This window comes from Felis catus, chromosome D2, assembly GCF_018350175.1.
Source record: "Felis catus isolate Fca126 chromosome D2, F.catus_Fca126_mat1.0, whole genome shotgun sequence".
Taxonomy (NCBI): domain Eukaryota; kingdom Metazoa; phylum Chordata; class Mammalia; order Carnivora; family Felidae; genus Felis; species Felis catus.
In genome coordinates this window covers 60219551-60243411 of record NC_058378.1, presented here as the reverse complement: position 1 = coordinate 60243411, position 23861 = coordinate 60219551, and the positions used below count along the sequence as shown (strand labels likewise).

General features: G+C 43.7%; 1 protein-coding gene and 1 long non-coding RNA gene across 3 annotated transcripts in view; one reads left to right on the top strand and one right to left on the bottom strand.

Annotated features, from left to right (window-relative positions):
• ARMH3 (armadillo like helical domain containing 3) overlaps positions 1–22626 on the top strand; it is a 173485-nt gene extending 150859 nt beyond the window's left edge. The window contains exons 25-26 of one of the 2 annotated variants that reach the window (XM_003994351.6): positions 18547–18663; positions 20909–22626. In XM_003994351.6, coding sequence (XP_003994400.1) covers positions 18547–18663; positions 20909–21001 — 210 coding nt within the window. In that variant the 3' untranslated portion in view covers positions 21002–22626. Of the gene's footprint in view, positions 1–9638; positions 9795–18546; positions 18664–20908 lie in introns of those variants that run through there. The other variant, XM_045040596.1, reaches the window with a different exon arrangement.
• LOC109492660 lies at positions 11634–13166 on the bottom strand. The gene is made up of 2 exons (XR_002146610.2): positions 13080–13166; positions 11634–11908 (listed from the first exon to the last, which is right to left on the bottom strand). It is a non-coding gene; the product is annotated as an uncharacterized LOC109492660 (long non-coding RNA).
• Positions 22627–23861: the final 1235 nt, after the last annotated feature.

The following is a 23861-nucleotide window of genomic DNA, read 5'->3' as shown; positions in this document are numbered from 1 at the left end:
TAAAAAAAAAAAAAAAAAGATGAGCTTGTCCATTTCTACAGAAAAAGCCTGCTAAAATTTTGATTGGAATTGCATTGACTCTAGAACCCCAAGATCAAGAGTTGTATTCTCTACCACCTGCCAGCCAGGCGCCCCTGGATTTTCTCTTTATTCTGATATAGAATTACAGTGATTGATTTTTAATACTAACTTAACCTTACATTCCTGGGATAAACCCCTCTTGATCATGATAATAGTATTTATTTTATGTGTTACAGAATTTGAATTGCTAATATTCTGTAGATTATTTTTGCATCAGTGTTTATGAGGGATGTTAGTTCCATAGTTTTCTTGTGATGTCTTTGTCTGGTTTTAATACTAGAGTAATGTTACCCTATAAAATAAGTTGGGGTGTAGCAGGATTCTCTCACAGAGTTGTGACACTGAGGCTTTTCTTTCCAGGAAGTAACTTTATTCCTGCTGCCACTGCTCAGTTGGGTTCCTACCTGAAGAACTGAGCCCCGAATGTCACGTGGCATAGTTTTTAATGTATTTTTCACTTTTCTTAATGTATTTTTTACTTTTTTATCTCCCATATATGGTAACATACGATTAAGTGGTCTCATGTTACAAGGTCATGTTTGTGTTATCATGGGATGTTATCATGTTTGCATATAACCAGGTTGCCTTGAGGTTTTTTTTTTTCCTTTTCCTTTTCTTTTTTTTCAATAGGGAGGAGACCCTACCACAGGAGCATATTCCTTCCTTTCTCTATTTTTATTTTATTTTATTTTATTTTATTTTATTTTATTTTATTTTATTTTATTTTATTTTATTTTATTTTATTTTATTTTATTTATTTTCATTTTATTTTTATTTTATTTTATTTTATTTTATTTTGTTTTACTTTATTTTATTTTATTTTTTCTTTCTCCATTTTTTAAAAAAGAGTTTGTGTAGGGAAAAAAAAGTTTATGCAGGATTGGTATTATTTCTTGCTTAATGATTAATAGAATTAACCATTGAGGGCATCCAGGCCTAGAGTTTTCCTTGTGAAGAATTTTTTTTAATTAAAAAAATTTTTTTTTAATGTTTATTCAATTTTTGAGAGTGAGAGAGACAGAGTGCAAGTTGGGGAGGGGCAGAGAGAGAGAGGGAGACACAGAATCTGAAGCAAACTTCAGGCTCAAGCTGTCAGCATAGAGACCATTGTGGGGCTCGAACTCCCGAACCATGAGATCATGACCTGAGCTAAAGTTCAGTGCCCCAAGTGCCCCAAGAATGTTTTTGTTAAGTTTATTTATTTATTTTGAGAAAGAGAGCAGGGGAGGGGCAGAGAGAGAGGGAGAGAGAGAGAATCCCAAGCAGGTTCCACGCTGTCAGCACAGACCCCGATGTGGAGCTCCACCCTATGAACCAAGAGACCATGACCTGAGCCGAAGTTAAGAGTCAGATGTTCAACTGACTGAGCCACCCTAGGCACCCCTGTGAGAAGAATTTTTTACCTAAAATTTTATTATGAAAAATTTCAAATATACAGTAAAGATGAAAAATTACATAGCAAATACTGATAAAACCACCTAGATTCTGTCATTTACCATATTTTTTCACATATCTGATCCATAGGATGGCGCTCCATCAATCTATTTTATTTTTTTATGCGTTTCAAAGTAAAATTGCATATATCAGTATACTTCTGTGGGAAGCATTTTAATTAATTCAGCTTTTTTAATAGACTTAGGAATAGTCAAGTCTCCTACTTGTTCTTGGGCCAGTTTTAGTAATTTGTGTCTTCAGGAATATGGATTGTTAAATTTATTGGTAAAATTTGTTCATGTATATCCTTTTTTTTTTAATGTTTATTTTATTTATTTTTGAGAGAGACAGTGAGAGCATCCAAGTGGGGAAGGAGCAGAGAGAGGGAGACAGAGAATACCGAGCAGGCTCCATGTTGTCAGTGCAGAGCCCCATGTGGGGCTGAAACTCCTGAACCATGAGTTCATGACCCAAGCTGAGATTAAGAGTCAATGCTTAATAAATAAAAAAAAAAAAAAAAAAAAAAAGAGTCAATGCTTAACCACCTGAGCCACCCAGGCGCCCCTATCCTTTTTTCTTTTAAATGCCTGTAAGATTTATCATTCATGATGAATAATGTGTATGTTTCCTCTCTTATTCCTGACCAGTCTGGCTGTAGGTTTATCAATTTTATTAATCTTTCCAGAGAATTAGGTTTTAGTTTCATTCATTTTCTGTTATTTTTGTGTTTTCTGTTTCTTTGATTTATATGATTATCTTTGTTATTTCCTTCTGTTTGCTTTGGTTTAATTTGCTCTTCTTTTTCTAATTTCTTAAGGTAGAAACTTAGATAACTAATTTTAATTCTTTTTTTTTTCTAAGTTTATTTATTTTGAGAGGTAGTGTAAGCGGGGAGGGACAGAGAGAGGGAGAAACCCATGCAGGCTCCTCACCGACAGTGCACAGACCATGCAGGGCTTGAGCTCATGAAACTGTGAGATCGTGACATGAGCTGAAACCAAGAGTCAGATGCTTAACCAACTGAGCCACCCAGGCACTCATCTTATTTTCTAATATAAAAATTTAGTGCTATAAATTTCCCCTCTGTTAGCAACATCCTACAAATTTTGGTTAGTTGTGTTTTCATTTTCATTCACTTCACAGTATTTTCTCATATCTTTAGTGATATTTAGAAATATGTTGTTTTGGGAGACCTAGGTGGCTCAGTTGGTTGAGCCTCTGACTTCAGCTCAGTCATGATCTTGCAGTTCATGAGTTCGAGCCCTGTATCATGCTCCATGCTGACAATGTGGAGTCTGCTTGGGTTTCTCTGTCACCTTCTCTCTCTGCCCCTCCTCCACTCATGCCGTCTCTCTCTCAAAACAAATAAAAATAAATTAAATTAAAAAATAGAAATGTGTTGTTTTGTTTCTATTATTTGGGGATTTTTTTTTTTAATGTTCTTTTATTTTTGATAGAGAGAGAGAGAGAGACAGGGCACAAGAGCCGGGAAGGGGCAGAGAAGGGAGGGAGACAGAGGATCCAAAATGGGTTCTGCACTGACAGCAGAGTCTGATGCAGGACTCAAACTCACAAACTGTGAGATTATGACCTGAGCCAAAGTCAGACACTTAACCAACTGAGCCACCCAGGTACCCCTATTTGGGGATTTTTTTTTTTAATTAAAAAAATTTTTTGTTAATGTTTATTTATTTTTGAGACAGGGACAGATTGTGAGCTGGGAGGGGCAGAGAGAGAGGGAGACACAGAATCTGAAACAGGCTCCAGGCTCCAAGGCATCAGCACAGAGTCCAACATGGGGCCAAACTCACAAACCATAAGATCGTGACCTGTGACCTGAGCCGAAATGGGACGCTTAACCGACTGAGCTACAGCTACTCAGGCGCCCCAGGGGATTTTTTTCTTTTTAATGTTTATTTATTTTTTAGAGAGAGAGACAGAGAGCCAGTGGGGGAGGGACAGAGAGAAAGGGTAACAGAGGATCCAAAATGGGTTCTGTGCTGACAGCAGAGAGCCTGATGCGGGGTTTGAACTTGCAAACTGGGAGATCATGACCTGAGCCGAAGTCGGATGCTTAACTCACTGAACCACCCAGGTGCCCCTGGGGATGGTTTTTTTTTTTTTTTTTTAATTTTTATTTATTTTGAGAGAGAGAGAAAGAGAGAGCACACATGCACACGAGTAGGGAAAGGGCAGAGAGACAGAGAAAATCCCAAGCAGGCTCCATGCTCAGTGGGGAGCCAGATTTGGTGCTCTATCTCATGGCCTTGAGATCACAACCTGAACCATAATAACCAAGAGTCGGTCCCTTAACCGACTGAGCTACCCAGGTTCCCCTTGGGGATTTTCCAGATAAATTTCTGTTACTGATTTCTTATTTTTAATATACTTTTTTTAATGTTTATTTTTGAGAGACAGACAGCGTGAGTGGGGCAGGGTTAGAGAGGGAGGGAGACAGAATCTGAAACAGTCTCCAGCCTCTGAGCTGTCATCACAGAGCCAGATGCAGGGCTCAAACTGACTGACTTCAAGATTATGACCTGAGCCAAAGTTGGTTGCTCAACCCACTGAGCCCCCCGGGTGCCCCTCTGTTATTAATTTCTTACTTAATTCTTTGGTAGACAGAAAATATACTCCATGTGATTGATTTCAGTCCTTCTAAATTTATTGAGATTTGTTTTATGGTCTAGCATATGCTCTATGTTGTTGAATGTTCCTGTGTGCATTTTTTTATTTTTGAGAGAGATTGTGCACATGTCGGGGAGAGGGGCAGAGGGAGAGAGAGAGAGAGAGAGAGAGAGAGAGAGAGAGAGAGAGAGAGAGAGAGAGAATGAATCTTAAGCAGTCTCTATATTCAGCACAGAGCCAGATTCGGGGCTTGATCTCACAACCCTGGAATCATGACTTGAGCTGAAATCAAGAGTTAGGTACTCAACCGACTGAGCCACTCAGGCTCCCCAATTCTGTGTGCATTTTAAAAGAATGTATACTTTGCTGTTATTGAATAGAATGTTCTATAAATGACTTTAGGTCAGTTTGGTTGGTAATGTTTAAATCTTCTGTCCTCACTGATTTTCAGTCTAATCGTTTTATCAGTTATGAGGAGTATTGAAACTTACAGCTGTAATAGTAGACTTTTCTATTTCTTCCTTTAGTTCTGTCAGTTATGCTTCATCCAGAATTTTGAAACTGTCTTATTAGGTATATATATCTATACCTATATCTATATCTATCTATCTATCTATCTATCTATCTATCTATCTATATATATCTGTAATTAACTGACCCCTTTATCATTACAAAATTTCTCTCTTTACTCCTGATAATATTCCTTGTTTTGAAGTCTCCTTTTTCACATGTTAATATAGCAATTCTACTTTAATTAGTGTCTTCAGAAGCATATTTTTGTCTATCTTTTCACTTTCAGCCTATCTGTGTCTTTATATTTTAGGTGAATTTATTTTATTTTATTTTAAGTTTATTATTTTAAGAGAGATCAAGAATCCCAGCCAGGCCCTGAACTGAGGGTGCGGAGCCTGATGTGGGGCTTGAACTCATGGAACTGTGAGATCATGACCTGAGCTGAACTTAGGTGAATTTCTTTTATTTAAAAAAAATTTTTTTTAAGTTTCTTTATTTTTGAGAGAGAGAGAGAGAGAAAGAGAGAGACAAGAGAGAGAGGGAAACAGAGTGTGAGTGGCAGAGGGGCAGAGAGAGAGGGAGACACAGAATCCAAAGCAGGCTCCGGGCTCTGAGCTGTTAGCACAGAGCCTGACACGGGGCTTGAACTCATGAACTGGAGATCATGACCTGAGCTAAAGTTGGATGCTTAACTGACTGAACCACCCAGGTGCCTCTAGGTAAATTTCTTTTAGACAACCCATAGTTGGGTCTTAATTTTGTGTCTAGTCTGACAATCTTTGTCTTTTAATTGAAGTGTTACACTTAATTTATATGTCAATATAGCTATGTTAAAATCTCCTGTATTGGTTTTTTTTTCTTCTTTTTCTCCCACCTGTTCTTTATTCATTTTTTTATGTTCTGCCTTCTTTTGGATTAACTGGATATCTTTTAGTATTACATTTTATGTCCACTATTGACTTTTTTAGCTATACCTCTTCATTTTATTTTTTTAGTGGTTGCTTTTTAACCTATCACAATTTACCTTCAAAATAATGTCCTATGATTTCATGTAACATGTAATAACCTTGCAATCATGTATTTCTATTTGTCCCCTCCTGTCCTTTGTACTAGTGTTGTCATACATTTTTCTTCTAGGTTTTATACATTTCACAATACATTGCTATTATTATTTAAGAAAAAAAATTTTTAACGTTAATTTATTTTTGAGAGACAGAGAGAAACAAGGGAGGGGCAGAGAGAGAGGGAGACACAGAGTCCGAAGCAGGCTTCAGGCTCCAAGCTGTCAGCATAGAACCCAACCTGGGGCTCGAACTTACAGACCACAAGTTCATGACCTGAACTGAAGTCGGATGCGTACTAAGACACCCAGGTGCCCCTATTATTATTTTTATTTAAACAAGAGAAGAAAACCCAAGTTTAACGGTGGACATTAGGTATATGGGGGAGCCCACACAGACATGGAAATTCCCACATTACTATTATTTTTTGCTTTAAAGAGTCAGTTATCTTTTTCCTCATTTTTTTAATGTTTATTTATTTTTGAGGCAGAGAGAGACAGAACATGAATGGGGGAGGGTCAGAGAGAGGGAGACACAGAATCTGAAGCAGGCTCCAGGCTCTGAGATGTCAGCACAGAGCCCAATGCGGGGCTCGAACTCACAGACCGTGAGATTCATGACCAGAGCTGAAGTCGGACGCTCAGCTGATGGAGCCACCCAGGCGCCCCTCTTTTTCCTCATTTTTAAATGCAGATAAAAATATTTTATGTTTATCAATGTGTTTACCATTCCTTCATTCCTATTTATAGATCCAGATAATGTAATTTTCCTTCTGCCAAAAGGACTTCTTTTAACATCTCTTGTAGTGCAGGACTGTTGGCAATATATTCCCTCATATTGTTTGCTTGAAAAGGTCTTTATTTCACCCTCATTTCTGAAGGATGTGTTCTGGATATAGCATTCTAGGTTAACAGTAAATTTTGGGGAGGCACAGATAGCATTTTATTGTTTTCTGGTTTGTATAGGGTTTCTGTTAAGAAATGTGAATTCTTTTTTTTTTCTTCTGTATCTATTTCCCCCCCTCTGCCTGCTTTTAATATTCTCTCACACGAATTTTCAGTGGTTTTATTATGGTGTGCATTATATCTTCCATTTTGCTCCTTATTATGTTTGTGGATGTTCTAAAATACTTGAACATATTTATAATAGCCCTTTAAATGTCCTTGTTTTTAATTCTGGTATCTCATTTCTGGGTCTGTTTATTTTGGCTATGAGTCACATTTTCCTGTTTTTTTTTACATTTCTGGCAATTTTTTATTGGATACTGGGCATTGTGAATGTTAGGTAGTTGAGTGCTAGATTTTGTTGTCTTTATTAAACAGTGTTGGACTTTGTTCAGGAAGACAGGTAAATTCTTTCTGGAATAGAATGATCCACTTGAAACTTCCTTTTTTTTTGGTCATGATCTCCATCTACCCTGCCTCCCCAGTTTTATTGAGATACAATTGCCGTGCACTACCTATAAGTTTTAAGGTTATAGCATAATGACATGACTTACATATATTATGAAATGATTACCACAATAAGTTTAGTCAACATCCATCTCATATAGGTACCTAAGAAAGGGCAAAAATGTTTTTTTTCCTTGTGACGAGAACTCTTAGGATTCACTCTTAACAACTTTCAAATATGCCATACAGCCATGTCAACTATAGTCAACATATTGTACATTACATCACCGGTACTTATTTTATAACTGGAAGTTTGTACCTTTTGACCAAACTCATACATGGAACTTCTTTTTAATCTTCCTTTGAATAGGTTCAGAATAGCCTTTACTCCAGGGCTAGTTTAGTTCTACTGAGGTGTGACTGCTCTGGGGTCTCCCTGAATGCCCTAGGTGTTCCACAGGTGCTTTTCATTCTGGTCGGTCAAAATTCAAACACCTCTCAGTGGTGCAAGCTTACGGATTCTCAGTCTTTTTTTATTCTGATCTGATTAAATTTTACCCTATACACGTGATCCTTAGTACTAGCAACAGATTCAGTAGGAACACTATGCAAATTTCTGAAGCTCTTTTCTTTGCCTCATTGCCTGTTCTGGTAGTCCGCCTGCAAGTTCTAGTCGCCTCTTCCTCCTGAAATCCAGTGTGTCTGTTTAGCCTAGCAAGACCTTCATGCTCACCTTAATCTCTCCACATACCTGTCCTACACTTCCTGTTATCCAGTGTCTGAAGAGTTATATCTTTCACAGTTCTCAGTTACTCCATTGTAACTGGAAGTGGAAGTCCTGAACTACTTTTAAAAATTACAATATACCTAGAGTTACTCGGCTGATTTTTTAAAATTTCACTCACTTTTCAGAGAACCTTCCCTTGCATTAACTATTCATATATATTGCCCCATTTTACTTCATTCTTCTCCTTCCTCCTCTGTCAGTCACTGGAGGGGAGAGTCTTGAATAGATATTGGAAACAATATATATAGTAAGCATTTTAATATTATTTTTAATACAATACACTAAAAGTTATCTCTTCCCTTTCCCCATTTTTCCCTTCTATTCTTGGGCCCAGATCCCAGCCTTACACTGATCATTTACACAGGCTCACCCTCAAATCTCTGAAAACAGCATGGAGAATTGAAACATGAAGCTCTTGTGTAGCTGGTATTTTGTCCTTTTAACTGGGTGCTTGATCACTCTGTTCCTTTTTGGCCATGTTTAGATGGACAAGCTTTGTCTTGTATAAGAAGAGGTTAAGCAGGCAGTGTCTGAAGGAAGTAAACCCTCCTCTCTGGGTACCAGTTAGTCTTGGAGCCCCTGAACCTAATTGTTTCTTCTCATCTTCTGAGGTGCAAATCTCTTAGTTACTGTATGCAAAGAAGTGCCAAAAATAACTCAGCAAGACTTTGAACCTGGCTATTCAAAGATCACAGTGTGTATCTGCCTAGATTGTTTTGGACAGTTATCTAATGAGTACCCTGCACAGTTGAGCTGAATTTGTGCAGTTGAAATCCATTGCTAAATTGAACACACCTCGAAAGGACATTCTAGAATGGATCAAACCTGATTTCTGAGAAATTGAAATTGTAGATTGTATGATTGGGAAGTAAAGTGACACTCTTTCCTACCCTTTTAACCTTTGGCCCATCTTTTGTGCAGGACTTATTTTCTCAGCATCAAGGTTGAACCTGAGCAGTCTGTCCCTCATGTGATGGGACCTGACGGAGCCTAAGCTGTCAGTGCCAGTCACAGACCTATCAGAGCTAATGGCCCTTGCTGCGGCTGCTGTCTCAGGGGCCCTACTACACTGGTGGACAATTTTGTACTTAGAATTAACTGGTGGCAGTGATATAAAGTGGAGGAAGTGGTGGACAAAATAGAAGAGATCTTGGATAACTTATTTTCCCTCTTTTAAAAGGTGTGACATTGTTTCAACCGGGCCACTCAATCTCTGCTCAGATATGTAGCTGATTCCAAATGACACTTAGCACTGCTGGCTCCACCCAGTATGCGCTTATGTCTGTGGATGTGTCCTTCCACTGTGGTTTATCTTGAGTCCCCATTTTGCTTATTAGCTCCTTAAAGGCAGGACTCGGCTCTGAGGGCTTTAGAAACCCTATGCGAATACTGCAGAATACTGAGAAGAGCGCTGGGTGTACTGTGATGGCCTGACTCTAATCTTACCATGTGACCTTGAGAAATTCCTTTCCTTTTTGGTTGGGCCTGAGTGCTACTAAATTAGTCCACAGGCGTGTTGAATGTTTCACTGCTTCTTAGGACTCTGTTAGGCATTGTGGAAAATCTATAATGTAACCCTGGGTCTCTTCCTCCAGGGTGCTAAGAATTCTGCTGTGACACAGTTTCCATAAGAAATCAGTGGTGGTAGTAGCATGTTTGCTTCTCCAAGAGAGGGCCTGCCACCCTACCTGTCTGCACCTACTAATGCATGAACTCTAAAGCGGTGTGTTCTTTCCACCATAGGAAATCCCTCTTTGAGGAGCCTGTAGAAGACACATCCCTTCCAGAAAGCGGGGGAGGAAAGAGTTTGCTAATTTATGGCAAGCCTTGGAATTTCAGGTTCTAAAAAGCAGTTATTTGTGGAGTTACATTAAAATGAAAGAGAATAATAATAATGAACCACTCTCTGTGTATCAAGAAGTATGCTTGGTGCTTTGTATCTGTTGCCTTATTCAATCTGCACAACTAGCTCTCTCTAAAGAACATTATTATAACTCGCATTTTACAGTTGAGGAAACTGAAACTCACCCAGCTCTACCCTGCTAGTAAGTGGTAGACCTAGGATGAGTCCAGGCAGGCTGACTCCAGAGCCATACTCTTTTAAATTAACATACAGTGTTATGTTAGTTTCAGGTGTATGATATAGTGATCCAACAATTCCATACATTACTCAGTGCTCATCAAGATAATACACTCGTTGGGGCGCCTGGGTGGCTCAGTTGGTTAAGTGCCTGACTTCGGCTTAGGTCACGATCTTGTGGTTTGTGGGTTCAAGCCCTGCGTCGGGCTCTGTGCTGCTGACAGCTCAGAGCCTGGAGCCTGTTTCAGATTCTGTGTCTCCCTCTCTTTCTGCCTCTCCCCCGCTCATGCTCTGGCTCTCTCTCTCTCTCAAAAATAAACATTTAAATATGGCAATAATAAATAATAATAAAAAGATAAGTGCACTCTTTAATCTCCTTCACCTGTTTCACCCATCCACCACCTCCCCTTTGGTAAACACTAGTTTGTTCTCTCTAGTTAAGAGTCTGTTTTGTGGTTTGTCGCTTTTCTTTTTCTGTGGTTTCTTGTTTTGTTTCTTAAATTCCACATATGAGTGAAATAGAGCCATACTTCTAACTATGTTATTTTAAAAATTATTAGCTGTTGGTTGAAACTCTTTTTCAGGGCCTAAGCACAACTAGATCCAGTAGTGACCCACCAAGGTCTTTATTTGGAGAACATCTATGCAGTGCTTCTTGCTTAGCTAGCCTTGATTTTGAAGACTAAATGTGGATTATGGAGGAGGAAGAATTGTCTTTTTGCTTCTTTATTATCAGAATTCCACTTCCATGCAGTCCAACACCTGAGCAGAGCACCGCTTAACTGTAAGAGTGCCTCTGTGGGTTGTCCTTACACTGGTGAAATTGCAAGGTTAGGGACAGACTTTTATTGCTTCTGGGAGAAGAGAGTGTTGTCCCTCATTGGGAGACATGTCATCATTTCTGGGGAAAGTCTGGTTTGGAGAAAGTAGGGGAAGGATGGGAGGCTAGATTAGCTCCTTCCAGAGAAAAATGAAGGATGTGAACTCCAATTTCTTTTCAGTCTCTTGCCAAAATTTACAGAGCATTACAGCCCTATGACAAATTCAGAAAAGGGAGTTAGGCAATGCCTTGAGTCAGTCATTCTCATTTTTCGAGGAAAGGGTATCTTCCGTTGAGTTTGAGGAAATTTACTGAGTAGAAGGAGAAAGGTTTCAGCCTGCCTGGGTGAGAAGTACTGTGTTTGACAGTGTTGTTCTTCCATAGACAATGAGAGGGAGAGCTCAGTCTGCATCTATCATAAAAATTGCCTACAGGGGGGCCTGGGTGGCTCAGTTGGTTAGGTGCCCAACTCTTGATTTTAGCTCAGGTCATGATCTCACAATTGGTTGTGGGATCGAGTCCCCCTCTCCCCACCCCATCGGGCTCAGTGCTGAGCGTGGAGCCTACTTGGGATTCTCTCTCTCTGCCCTTCCCCTGCTAGTGCGAGCACATGCATGTGTTCTCTCTCTCTCTCTCTCTCTCTCTCTCTCTCTCTCTCTCTCTCTCAAAATAAATAAATAAAATTAAAAGAAAAAACTGTCTGCAGCTACTTGGCAGTTGCTCTCCGCTCTAGCAGCCCATTTGCCGCTGAGTGTTGTTGAAGACCTACTCTGCTCAGCACCATTTCTTTAGAGATAAGACATTACAGTGGAGCAGGGAACAGTTTAGAGAGGTGGCATGGAGAGCAAACCTTTTTATTCAGACCTTCTTGGTTCTCTGAGCACCAAGATAGGTTTGTCCCAAGTCTGGAGCCATTGTGAAGGATGAACTTCATTTCCCAGTGGCTTGTGGTTCTTTCATTACTTCTCCATCATCAGCTCATATAATAAGCAGTACCTGGTCAATTCCCTCTAACCGATGGGAGAGAGAAGCAAAGGCAATATGCAGGCTTATGGGTGGTGATGCTCATGTTTGTGGCTTCAGAGCTTGGATCTCTCAAGCTGTCTTTTCCTGCTTTGTGGGGGAAAAAAAATGGAGACAAAAAAAATCATATTCTCTAGTGAATAAACATCTGAAATAGAGGAAATGGCCAGAGTCCAGTGGGAGAGATAGATGGAGATTATCATGAAAATCCTCTAAAAAGTCTTTATCATCTTTCGTCCTTATAATTACTTTATCTGTTTTAAATCATCCAGAGATTAATTATCACCCAGAGATTAATTTTCCTATGATTAGGGGGTTCGGCAGGGTTAAAGCAGAAGACATGGAAGTGGGAACAGAGTGGTTACAGTCTCAGAGAATGGAAGGTTGGCCTTGAGGTATGAGTATTCATTGTAGAGTGTATTCTGGGATGCCTGGCTGGCTCAGTCAGTGGAGCCTGCAACTCTTGATCTTGGGGTCATGAGTTCAACACCCATGTTGGATATAGAGTTTACTTTAAAAAAAAAAAAAGTCACACAGTAGGAGGCATTCATCTCCAGCCACCCCAAGCCTGGAGACCACCTGACGGCTGCTGCCAAAGAAGCCCAGTGAAAAGGCCCCTGGGTAATCCAACTCTTGATTTTGGCTCAGGTCATAATCTCATGGTTTGTGAATTTGAGTCCTGCATTGGGCTCCACTCTGTCAGCTTGGGATTCTTTCTCTCTCTCTCTTCCCCTCCCCTGCTTGTGCACGTGCTCTCTCTCTCTCAAAATAAATAGATAAACTTTACAAAAAATAATAAAGACGTCCAGTTGAAGATTAAAGACCTTTGTATTTCAAGCTTCTCAATGAGTACTAAGTAATTAAAATAGCAACCAAATCTCGATTTTGCTGATAATGAGTTTGGAGTGGTCTGTACAGTTTTGGTGGTGGTTGACACCCAACTACAACAAGGCTGAGCAGGATCTTTGGCTTCTATTGGTGGAAATTGACATGCCCTGGAGCCCTGAGGGACCTGGTAATAATGAAAATTTAAACATCAAGCCAAGCTTTTCTCCAGGTCACAGCTCTCCACAGATCATGCTTCCCACTTCTTAGGAGTGAGCTTTGAATTCCTTGAATGCTCTCTGAAAGATTAAGTTTAGCCTGTAAACTAAGGAATGTGCCTCAGGTTAAACTAGCCTGCCAATACAGGAAGAACATTGGATTGGGAGTCAGAAAATTCTGTTGTCTAATCCCTGCTTTGTGTTTTTGGATAACTTACAATCTTTCTCGACATCTGTTTCTTCATCTGTGAAATGAGGGCCATGGATTAGGTAGGTGATTTCAAAGGTTCCTTCCAGAACTGTTATTTCTATGGTTCTGTCACCATGGTAACATTGGCAAAAAGAGGTAAGGTTGCCTTCCATATCACTATTCTTACATATTAATGATGATGCCAGACCTCCCAGCTGCCCTTCAGCCACCGCATTCATCTTATTTAAATACATCAAGTATTTTTTCTTTTTTTTAATTTTTTTTCAAGTTTATTTATTTTGAGAGAGAGAGAGCGTGCACACACATACATGAGAGTACAAGCAGTAGAGGGGCAGAGAGAGAGAGAGAGAGAGAGAGAGAGAGAGAGAGAGAATCCCAAGCAGCTTTGTGCTGTGAGCACAGAGCAGGGCTTGATCCTACTAACCATGAGATCATGACCTGAGCTGAGATCAGGAGTCTGACGCTTAACTGACTGAGCCACCCAGATACCCCTACATCAAGTATTTTCTATTTCCATTTCTTGTTTTGTTTCCGTCTCAATAGCCTTCATTCTTCTATTGGTGAGATCCTATCATTTATATTTTTGTGTTTATTTTATATATTATCTCTAATCTTCATAATATTCTAAGAAAATAGTATGATGATGACTATTTTAAGATGAAGAACCTAAAGCTTAGGTCAAGGTCCTATAAGTACTAAATGATGATGCCAAGATTTGACCCTAGGTTTCTATAATTCTGTAGCCTCTTTCTTCAACAAAACAAAACAAAACAAAACAAAACACCTTTTTTTTTTTTAAGCTTATTTATTTTGAGAGAGAGCATGGGAGGGGCAGAGAGAGAGGGAGAGAGAATCCCAAGCAGTCTCCACACTGTCAGAGCAAAGCCCTGTGCAGGGCTGAAACTCAACAAATGGTGAGATCATGACCTGAGCCGAAATCGAGCATCGGATACTTACCTGACTGAGCCACCCAGGCACCCTTCTGTAGCCTCTTTCTGTTATATCCCACTGCAATCTTGATAGGTTCCATGTTTATTTCCTATTCTATAAAAAGTCTCTAAGTTTCTCTATTTGGAGAGAATAGTTTCTCTGTTCTCTATTTGTGGTTTCATCCTCATTTGGCAGCCTGGCTTTAGGGAAGGCCTGCATGTTGCCCTGGCTGGAAGTGGGCTGGTGGCAGCCTTACATACTCTCCCCAAATAGGTTATACTGTAGATGTCAGTTCAAATTGAGAAAGCAGTGAATACAATACAAGTTTGCTGTCAGGTCATATCCTATTACTTAGTTGTCTGCTAATTCTCCTTCTGGGAATTCAGTCCATCAGAGATTTGAGACTAAGCAATTTTTCAGGCACAAGGCAAAGCCCTCTGACATCTAGATAGGATAGCCATTTGCAAGAACTTTTCCATTGGTGATTTTCCTTTGCTGCTGTCTTTAGGCCAGAAGTTATTTCCCATTTCAAAGGCTCTGCTAAAAATATGGGGCACAGGCTACTGAATAGTCTTTAGGGAATGCCTATTGTACATGCTTGGAGACGGGTGTGTATGTATGTCTAAAACCTCATCAATTTTGAACTAACTTTGTGCACTGGGATCTCTCTCCTTCCTGATCCTGATATGGCCAAGAGCTTCACAACCTGTGTTATGCAAAACTGGCCTCTGTGGGCATCTCTGCTCAGTTTTTCTTTAATATAACCTGTATCCCCTTGCACCACACCAGGACTGTTAAGCAGTGGATACTGGACATGCTCTGACTTTTGGCTGATACATTACCTGTTACACTCAGGATAGTGGGGTCATTATGGAAAGCCTGCTTCATATGGAATAGAGAAATTAGGTTTCTTCTTCACCAGAATCTGAATAAAGATGTGCAAGGCCCTAGCTCCTGGTTTATGGTTAGCACTATCTGGGGATAAGAACTACCAAATGCCTATTGTCACCAGAAATAACTTTTCATTGTAAAATTAGTAAGCACTTACTGACTATTCCTTATGTGCAAGACACTGGACAGTCATCTCATGTCATCCGTATATGAGCTTTATACAGTTATAGTATAGATAGGATAAGAAAACTGAGGCTCAAAGAGATTAAGTGATGTGTATCAGTTTACATAGCTTGCTAGTGGTTGATCTGGGACCAAAATGTCTCTCCAACCTTAAAGCCTATGTCAGGTGCTTTTCCTCCAGAGACTCCAGGGGAGGGGTTTAGGTTCACACCCCAGTCCCCAATCTGTTCTTCTCTCACCTGAGGCAAAGTGTTTCAAGGCAAAGAAGAGGGCGTAGAATCTTTGAAACTGAGGCCGTTTGTGTCTTCCACTTAAATCCAGAAGATGTTCCTTTGTGGTGAAGAATTATTTATGCACATAGGCTCTTTGGGTTAGTTCAAAATAGGTAAGTACTTCCTGGGCTGTGAAGACAGTTATTCTGGAGTCCCAGGAGCTGTCTAGGTAGCTGTATAGCTACTGGGATGACAGTGTTTCTATCAGTTGTTATGTTACTTTCAGGAATCAAAATGTTTATTCCATGTCCTTTTAGGAAGGTGAGTTCAAATTCTATTTTATAGAGATGGGTTGAGGCTCATTAGGTAAATTGAGATCCATAGTAAGAGTGAGATTCCCAGTTCAGTTCTCTTTCTGTTAGGTTCCTTGCCAGCACCCAGGCTTCTGTCTACTGAGGGCCATATGTGGGGTGTAAGGACTCCTTAGAGAACATGTGGCTTATCAGTGCTTTTCTGACTTTGAACCTGCCTGGAGCTAAAGTGGTGGACATGGTTCTAGGAAGCCCACAAGCCCAGCAGCTGATGAAAGAAAGTGGGCTTGCACTTGGGAAATAGACTGTTACCTGATGGACTGGGGAGAGACCTCAGCCTAGGAGGTACCTTTGGAATGGCCAGGAGCCAGAGACTGAAGCTGCAAATTGTAAAACCTAAGGTCTTTAGACAGAAGCAGTCTGGGAGATTGTCTTCTGCCTCATTGCTGCCCTCTGCTGCGTCCCAGGCCAGTGTGGAGTGTGAGGCCCAAATGGGACATGTTCCTAATGTCTGAAGCTCCAGAAAGCGAAGTCACAGAATAGGAAGTAGCCCTAATGTTCCAAAGTCCCAAATGGACTGGAGTCCAGACTTGAACTTAGAATATCTTCTTCTCTTGGAAATCTAAGAGAGGTGATGAGGGCAGGAGATGGCAGAGGCTCGGTGAACTGAAGGGCAGCTTGCCTTGAATAAAAAAGAAAGAAAGGAAGTAAGGTCTGGACAAGAGGAGAGCTGAGATCATGCACGGAGTCCATCCAGGCCTTTGGTTTCCTTCCAAGGAGCTGATAGCTCCAAGGCCTTCTCTGTTTTGCCTTCCTTTAAGAAACAGAACTGAATTCTTCTGCCAAAAGCCAACTTTGTTGGGAATGAAAAATATCTGTTTTTAGACCTTCCACTTGGCCATGGCAAGGGGAGAAAGCCCAGGGATCAAGGCAGCATTGCCTGAGGCCTGAGGCTCTCAGGATGTAGCATCTCTGACAGGCTGCACCTTCTCAAAATTCGCTTTAGCATAGTATTTGTCTTACCTGATACCCCTTAGGGAAGACTGAGCCCAGGATACTGGATCATAGGCATTGCTGAGGCTGCCCAGAGTTCAGGGTTAGAGAAAGCATGTAATACTCTGTTCCGCCTGGTTTCTGGGGGCCCAGTTCCATCTTGGAGTTTTGCTTTTTACGGGGTTTTGAGCCATTCACTTCTGAGCCAAGACCTTGTCTATAGATATTTTTGCTACAAGCACAGCCCACATGCATGAGAGGGCTGGATTACTTTGTGAGTGACAGCCATTGCTGAGTACTGGTCCTCCTGCTAACAGAGCTGATAAATGGAATTAGAAGCAAAGGAGCCAGCCCCTACTAGGGTATGTGGGACACAGCCAGGCAGAGTGACCTTGAGGAGCTGGGTGTCTGGAGGGAAGGACACTGAGCCTGGAGCCTAGGCTAGACGTTTGCCCTAGCTGTCCCTCCCCCCACCAAACTTGAGGACACAAGCCCTCCTTGTGTTCTCCATCTGTACTCTCCCCTCAGAATTTGTTGGCAGGCAGAAGTGTTTTCTACCAAGTGACATGTGCCCTGGCACAAGATTGAATTGGTGAGAACTGCCCAGAGGCACTTTTGTCCCCCTCAGGAGGCCATCCTCAGTCCCTCTGACCAGTCCTGATTCTAGCTTATTCTCTTCACCCTGCCCTACCTTCTGTTAGAATTAATTCTTGGGGCACCAGCGTGGCTCAGTTGGTTAAGCATCCGACTTTTGATCTAAGCTCAGGTCATGATCTCACTGTTTGGGAGATCAAGCCCCAAGTTGGGCTCTGTGTAGACAACACAGAGCCTGCTTAGGATTCTCTCTCTCTCTCTGTCTCTCTCTCTGTCTCTCTCTCAAAATAGATAGATAGATAGATACATAGATAGATAGATAGATAGATAGATAGATAGATAGATAGATACATAGATAGATAGATAGATAGATAGATAGATAGATAGATAGATAGATAGATAGATAGATAGATAGAATTAAGCCTCACTCATTCCTCCCAAGCTCCTTACTGAGCTGGGAGCTCTTCATGATGTCATAGACTTCTGTCAGGTCAAGTTGCAAAATAGCTACCACCCAGATTACCACAGTGAACAGTCATTCCATCTCCTGGTCTCTCATTTCTGCCCAGCTCCTTTCTAACTTAAATGGTGTACCCTTCCCCCTGGTTGTCCTTGGCTTTGATTCATGGTCTTATCAACTGAAGTCCTACCAGAACTTCCTTTGGAAGCACTGAGATCCAAGGTTCCTGGAGTCCGTGGAGGTCTGAATCCACCCCACCCCCATAGAAAGTAAGAGAAAGGGGAGAGACCCCTCATCAGAACAAAACATGCGCTTAGCTCTAGCTTAGTCAAGAAAGTGTCCCCTACATCACAAGGCTGGGAGGCCCAAAAGTTCGATCCAGGCAGTGGATAGGAAGACAGTTGGCACTGAGAGATGAAAACAAGCGGCAGATGGTGCTGAGGAACATCCCGGGACTGAAGAAATGTGGTTCCCAGAAAGGGAAAAGGAAGGAGATATTGGCAAAATCTTACTCAGCAACTGTGACAGCCTAGCCAAAGAAAGCTGCAGGATATGGCTGAGAACACATTTATGGTTTGGGGATGTTGCTGAGCTCAGACACTCACTCTTCTGTCACCTCTTCTCGTGCTCTTTTACCATACCCAGAGTAAACAGCCCTGGTGTCCAGGCTGGACGGGTCAGGAAAAGCCAGGAATAGAAGAGGTTAGAAAATGGTCCCAGAAACCTGAGGAATTGCTCTGTGACCAGGCTTTTTTTCTGGGTGATAAGTAGTAAGCATGGTCTCTTGGAGGTGTCACCCCAGCTTGAATCCAACCCAGCAGGGCAGCAAGAGGGGCCTGGGGACCAAGTGACCTAGGGTTTGAATGGCCTAAGCCCTGCCTGGCCTTTGACCTCCTGCAGGTGCTGGAGGTAGTACGAGCCAACTATGACACACTCACACTGAAGCTGCAGGATGGCCTGGACCAGTATGAGCGCTATTCGGAGCAGCACAAGGAAGCTGCCTTCTTCAAGGAGCTGGTGAGTCTGCCCCGCCTCCACCTCTGCCTGTGTCTCCTGAGGGCCCTTTCCCAGCCGGTGCGTTGTACTGTGCAGGTGGGCATCTAAGGAAACAACCACAGTTTGCCAAAGGCTGATGAAATAAGACTTGAGGAGTCTGCTGGGATTGGGTGTGCGAATTGTCTCCTGAAGCAGCCCAGGACCAGGCAGTGAGAGAAGATATTCCCCAGGGTACTGGTGCCAGGCGGGGAAGTGTGAGAAGCCTGAGGCAGCATTGCCCATCTCTCTTCTGCAGCCATGGAGACGGCCCTTGCACAGCTCCAGCTGGGCCTGGGGTTTGACGTGTGTTCCCAGTGGCAGCTCTGGCTCATTACCCCGTATCCTGTCTTCCAGCAGCTAATGAGAGTCATTGATTCTTCTCCTCCTTATGCAATCACTTCTTCCTAAATTCCTAACTGGCTCCTGGTCTGAGTGCCCTCCCGATCTAGTTCTCCAGTCTTCACTCCTCACCCCACACCCCCCTTTCCCATCACTCAGCCTCCTGCAGCCCCTACCCCTGGCCACCTGGAGTCAGTGAGCATTTGCTCTGCCTCCTACTAGTCTCCCAGTCAGCCCTGCCACAGAACTGGGCTCTCCCCGTTGATGGTCTGTCTGCTGCCCCGTGCTTAGAGCTGCTCTCAGGAAGAGCGAAGCCTGCCAATCTCAATCCTGCCGCCCCCCCCCCCCCCCAGCCCCTCCAGCCTGGGTGTACATGAATGTCGTGGCTGCGAGTTGAGACCAGAGCATACTTCCTTCCCATAGCCTCAGCCCTCCCACTGCTGGGACAGAACTCACCTCAGCCCAGCTTTTACTTCCCTATGCCAAGTTTATGATGAAGGTGCTGGGTTGTAGATTATCTGTCTTATGCTGAACACAGCCCTGCTCTGACCCTGACATGAGATTCCTGAGATTTTGGACTTCCCCAGGGTGAGGGAGATCTGCTCTGGAAGTGAGTGAGTTGGGAGCAGGAAAACAATTGATATGAAGAGATAGCAGAGTCGAGTATGTTTATGGGGTCAAGTATATTTATGGCAAGTCTTTAAGTTGTTGTGGGGGGATTACTGGGGGCCCAGACTTCACAAAGAGAGTAAGTAATTGGAGAGGAAAAGATTGTGGAGGAGTTAGGGGATCTCTCTTGGTACTAGCCTCTACCTGACTCAGTTCTCCTTATATCTCTACCTCTAGCACCAGGGAGCAAAGAGGGTCTGGTTGGGCTTGGAGGTAATGAGCTTGAGCCGCCCGCTGTTTGCCGTGCTGCCCTTGCCTCCGCCTCCTGCCTGATGACTTCATTATGTTTCCCATAGCTAAGCAGAAATTGAAGGAAAGCTCCCTGGTCTTTGGGGCCCAGGATAGATACACATGCTTTTTCTCCTCCTTCTCCCACTTTGTCTCTTAAACAACATTCACTTCTGTTGCCCATGAACAGCACTCCTTCCAGAGTGTGCTGGATTCCTCCCAGAACCCAGTCAGAGTAGAGAGTTTGGCCCTTTGACCCCTTCTCCACAGTCCTTTCCCCCACTGACAGAGGCAACACTTCCTGCAAGGCTCTCCATCTATTGGGAGAAAGCATGAAGGGAGTAGTGGGGACACAACAGGGATATGCCCCAGACTTCCCTTTAAAGCAGGGGGCTTCTCTGTGGTATGGAAAGAGTTCTGGACTCAGAGTTGAGAAACCTGGGTCCTGCTTCCAAGCCTGGGACTCGCAAGCTGTATGACCTGCTCCTCTTCGTTGGCCTCTGGATCGTACTCCTGCCCTCTGTGCCAGACAGGGGCTGTGTCTCCAGGTGTTCTTTCCAACCCAGGAAAGTAGATAAATACAGAGAGAGAGTGAGGAGATCAGAAATGCATTCCCTGGCCTCATTTTCTCCTCCTCTTTCAGACCACTGACCAGACCGGTCTCCCACTGCATGGCTGAGGCAAGGACAAAGGCCTGCCCTCACCCTCCTTCCCTGTCTGTGCTTACTTCTGCCTCTTCAGGTGCCCACATGTACTCTTCTCACATCTGCCTCTCAGCCCTGCTTTTCTTCCGCTTATCAGCTTATCACTGAACTATTTGCTCACTTGCCTGCAGGGATGATAGCTGTTAAGGGTTCATTTCCTAAGAGAGAAACTTCTAGCGTTGCATCTCGGCCTTGTCCCTCAGGCACTGCCCTCTGTTGTTTGTAACCAACTCTCTCCTTGTTTTCTCTCTGCCTGTGCCCTCTTACCTTCCCCCACCCTTTCCCAGGTTCGATCCATTAGCACCAACGTCAGGAGAAATCTGGCCTTCCACACACTCAGCCAGGAAGTCCTGCTCAAGGAGTTCTCCACTATCTCCTGAGGCCACAGGAATCTGAGCAGCTGCTGACTGCCCTTACCCATGAGGCTCCCGGGCTGGAGGGGGACTGAGGGGAGAGGGGCCGTCCCCTAGGTTGGAGAATTACACAGATACCGAGTTCTCTCGGTGAAGGCCACGCTTCAGTGGAGCTTGGACAGCAGGGGCCAGGAGGGGCAAACCAGGGATAATCAAATCTTATTTGGGGAGGGACTGGGGGGACACAGGGAGAAGCCTTCAAGAATGTGGGGACTTCCAGCATGGGCTCCCTGGACACTCCCTCACATTTTCAATTGAGATTACAAGTTGTGGCTGCTGACTGATTTTCAGGGGTTGTTGGGGCAAGTCTTAGGGTGAGGCCAGCATCCTGAGGATCAGTGGCTGTCCGAGGCTTCTGAAAACAGACTAATTCTCAGATGTAGATGGAGCCAGTTCTGCTTTCTTTGGGCCTGGAACTGAGCTGAGCTTGAAGTCTGTGTCCCCTGCCCCTGATGGTGCACTGTCCAGTCGTGAGGACCCTTAGCTCAGCTCAAGGTAGGGTGGGAATTGAGGACCTTTTTCTACCTTCTCCATCTGGGAGACTGGAGATTAGAATCTGCCCAATGCCCTGCTGTCCAGCCACCACTTTCTGGATTTGATTCTTGGCACCAAGAGTGCCTGTTAGCTTTCCCCTGCCTTCCAACCCGTTGACTCCTCAGCACTATAGGGTCACAACCTGAGCTTTTAATTTTCAATCTGGTTTAAACTGTCTTTAGGGTGTGTGTGTGAAATAAACATTGACAGGTTTTCTGGAGCCCTCAGGTGCCTACTTTGCTGGTTCCCTTTCCAGCAGCCTCCCCACCTCCCCAGTCACCTTCTCCTCTGGGAGCCTCTCCTGCCTCTGCTGAGCTCCCCTCCACGTGTTCCGCCCCCTCACACGGCTGTTGTTTATATCCAGCCTGCCTAAGAATTTCCTCTAGGGAGGAATCTGTTCCTGCTGTGGTCTGGTGCCTGGAAGGGAGAGAACTTGCTGGGGGGCAGGGTGCCCTCCATCTGAAAGGGGCCAGGTGTGCATCATGGAGAGGCCATTCTGTCTATTCTGGGCGGAGCCACAGGCCAGTCTCCTGGCCTTTGGGAAGTTGGCCCATGGTTCCTCCTCTGGACAGACTCCATGGAACTTCTGTAGGCTTTCCCTACCCCACAGCTGCCTTCAAAGTAGCTGCTGGTCTGAGATTCCCCTCCCCCCCCCCCTCCCACCTTCTAAAGCACTTTCTAAAGCTCTCAGGCTGGCAGGACACAAGCACCATAAGAAGACTCTGGGAGTAAGGGCATGAAACCAGCAGTGAGAGCAGGTCTGGGACCTCCCTGGCTGCTATTCCACTTAGCTTCAAATCTCTTTAGGATACTTGCCTTCCCTGGGCACAGAGTTCTGGCTCCAACATTGAGCAGATGTGCACTAGTTCCAGAGGATCCACCAGCATGCTGCCATGTATAGATGCAGATTCCTAAGAGATCAGGGGCTGGGTCATCTGATCACTAGATGGGTAGCTCAGCCTGGGGCATTTAGTGTTCTCCACAGTGATAAACCCCAGAGGAGCTGGAGCTGGAAGCTGGTAGCGAGTTGGAGTTATTAAAAATTGATTTGTATGGGAGTCTTTTTAGTGTCTTTTGTTTGTTTTTTTTCATCTCTGTTAACTCAGAACTCATTTCCCAAAGACGGGGTTAAGGTGATCTCCCAGGTGCTGCTCCCATTTGGCTAGGGGATCCTTACCTATCCTCACTCTCCTCCTAAGTCTCCTGGCTCTAGTAGAAGCCACTTATGTTCAGACAGGTGTAGCCTCCCTTGCCTTCACTGCTTATGGATTCCTTGCCTATGAAATGAACAAGGGCATGAAGCAGTAGTGAAGGACTCCTTGCCTTCCATTGTAGAAGCCCATCTCTTGGCCCATTTACATATACCTGTTCTAAGAACTCCAAATGGGAATCCCATCATCTCCTAGAATTCAACCACAAAAGGAGCTGCCCATGTCTGTCCATGCCCCAGCAGCTATGCTGTGTCCTCCGGAGGACCCTCCGGAGCAGGAGAGAGCTAGAAGCAGGGCATTGCTCCCAAAGACCATCCTTCTTTTAGCTGCTTATCCCCCTCTCACGCCTGAACTCCTACCACAATTCCTGCTGAGTTAATTGAATCAAGTGCTTGGAAATTAAATCCGATTGAAGACATTAAACGTGCTGGGGTCACTTTAGCTGAAGCTTTCAGTCTCAGTAGGTCATCCCTCCAGAGGAGCCATTGGGCAGAGAGGAGGATACACGGGACACTGCCACCACACCACCCAGACCCACTAGACACTGTCCCTTCTTCCTTTTGGTGGGTTGGGGGCTCTTGGGCTAGGAGTCCAGTAACGAGCCTGGAAAAGGTCAAATAGGCTTAGTCACTCAGTTCCTGGAAGCTGGAGGCAGCCCAGCTCTGTGATGGCCCCCGGCTTCAGAAAAGGAGCTTATCCTTCTAAGGGAAGGAAGCCTAATAACAAAGGCATTTCTTACCCATGCTGTATCCTCACCTGGGTCCCCACACCCTTCAGTCACTCTTCAGATCTGGAAAACAGAAGGACTCTAGGACAGGGCAGGTGACAAGAGAAGGGCAGCAAAGTTGAAGGGGGGGGGGGGAGGAACAAAAGAACCAGAAAAGTCTTGAAAAACCGGCCTGTTTTCCTGTTCTTTCCAGTGGGCCAATGGGGGTCATTAGATCCAGAAGAAGGCACCCTCACAGTGAATGGGGCCCAGAGACAGGGTTCTGCAGTGGGTGAGGGTTGGGGTCTTTATGTGAAACCTTTAACCTGAGATGAGCCTGATAGAGGCTGGGTTGACCTTTGCTGTTCGTTCGTCC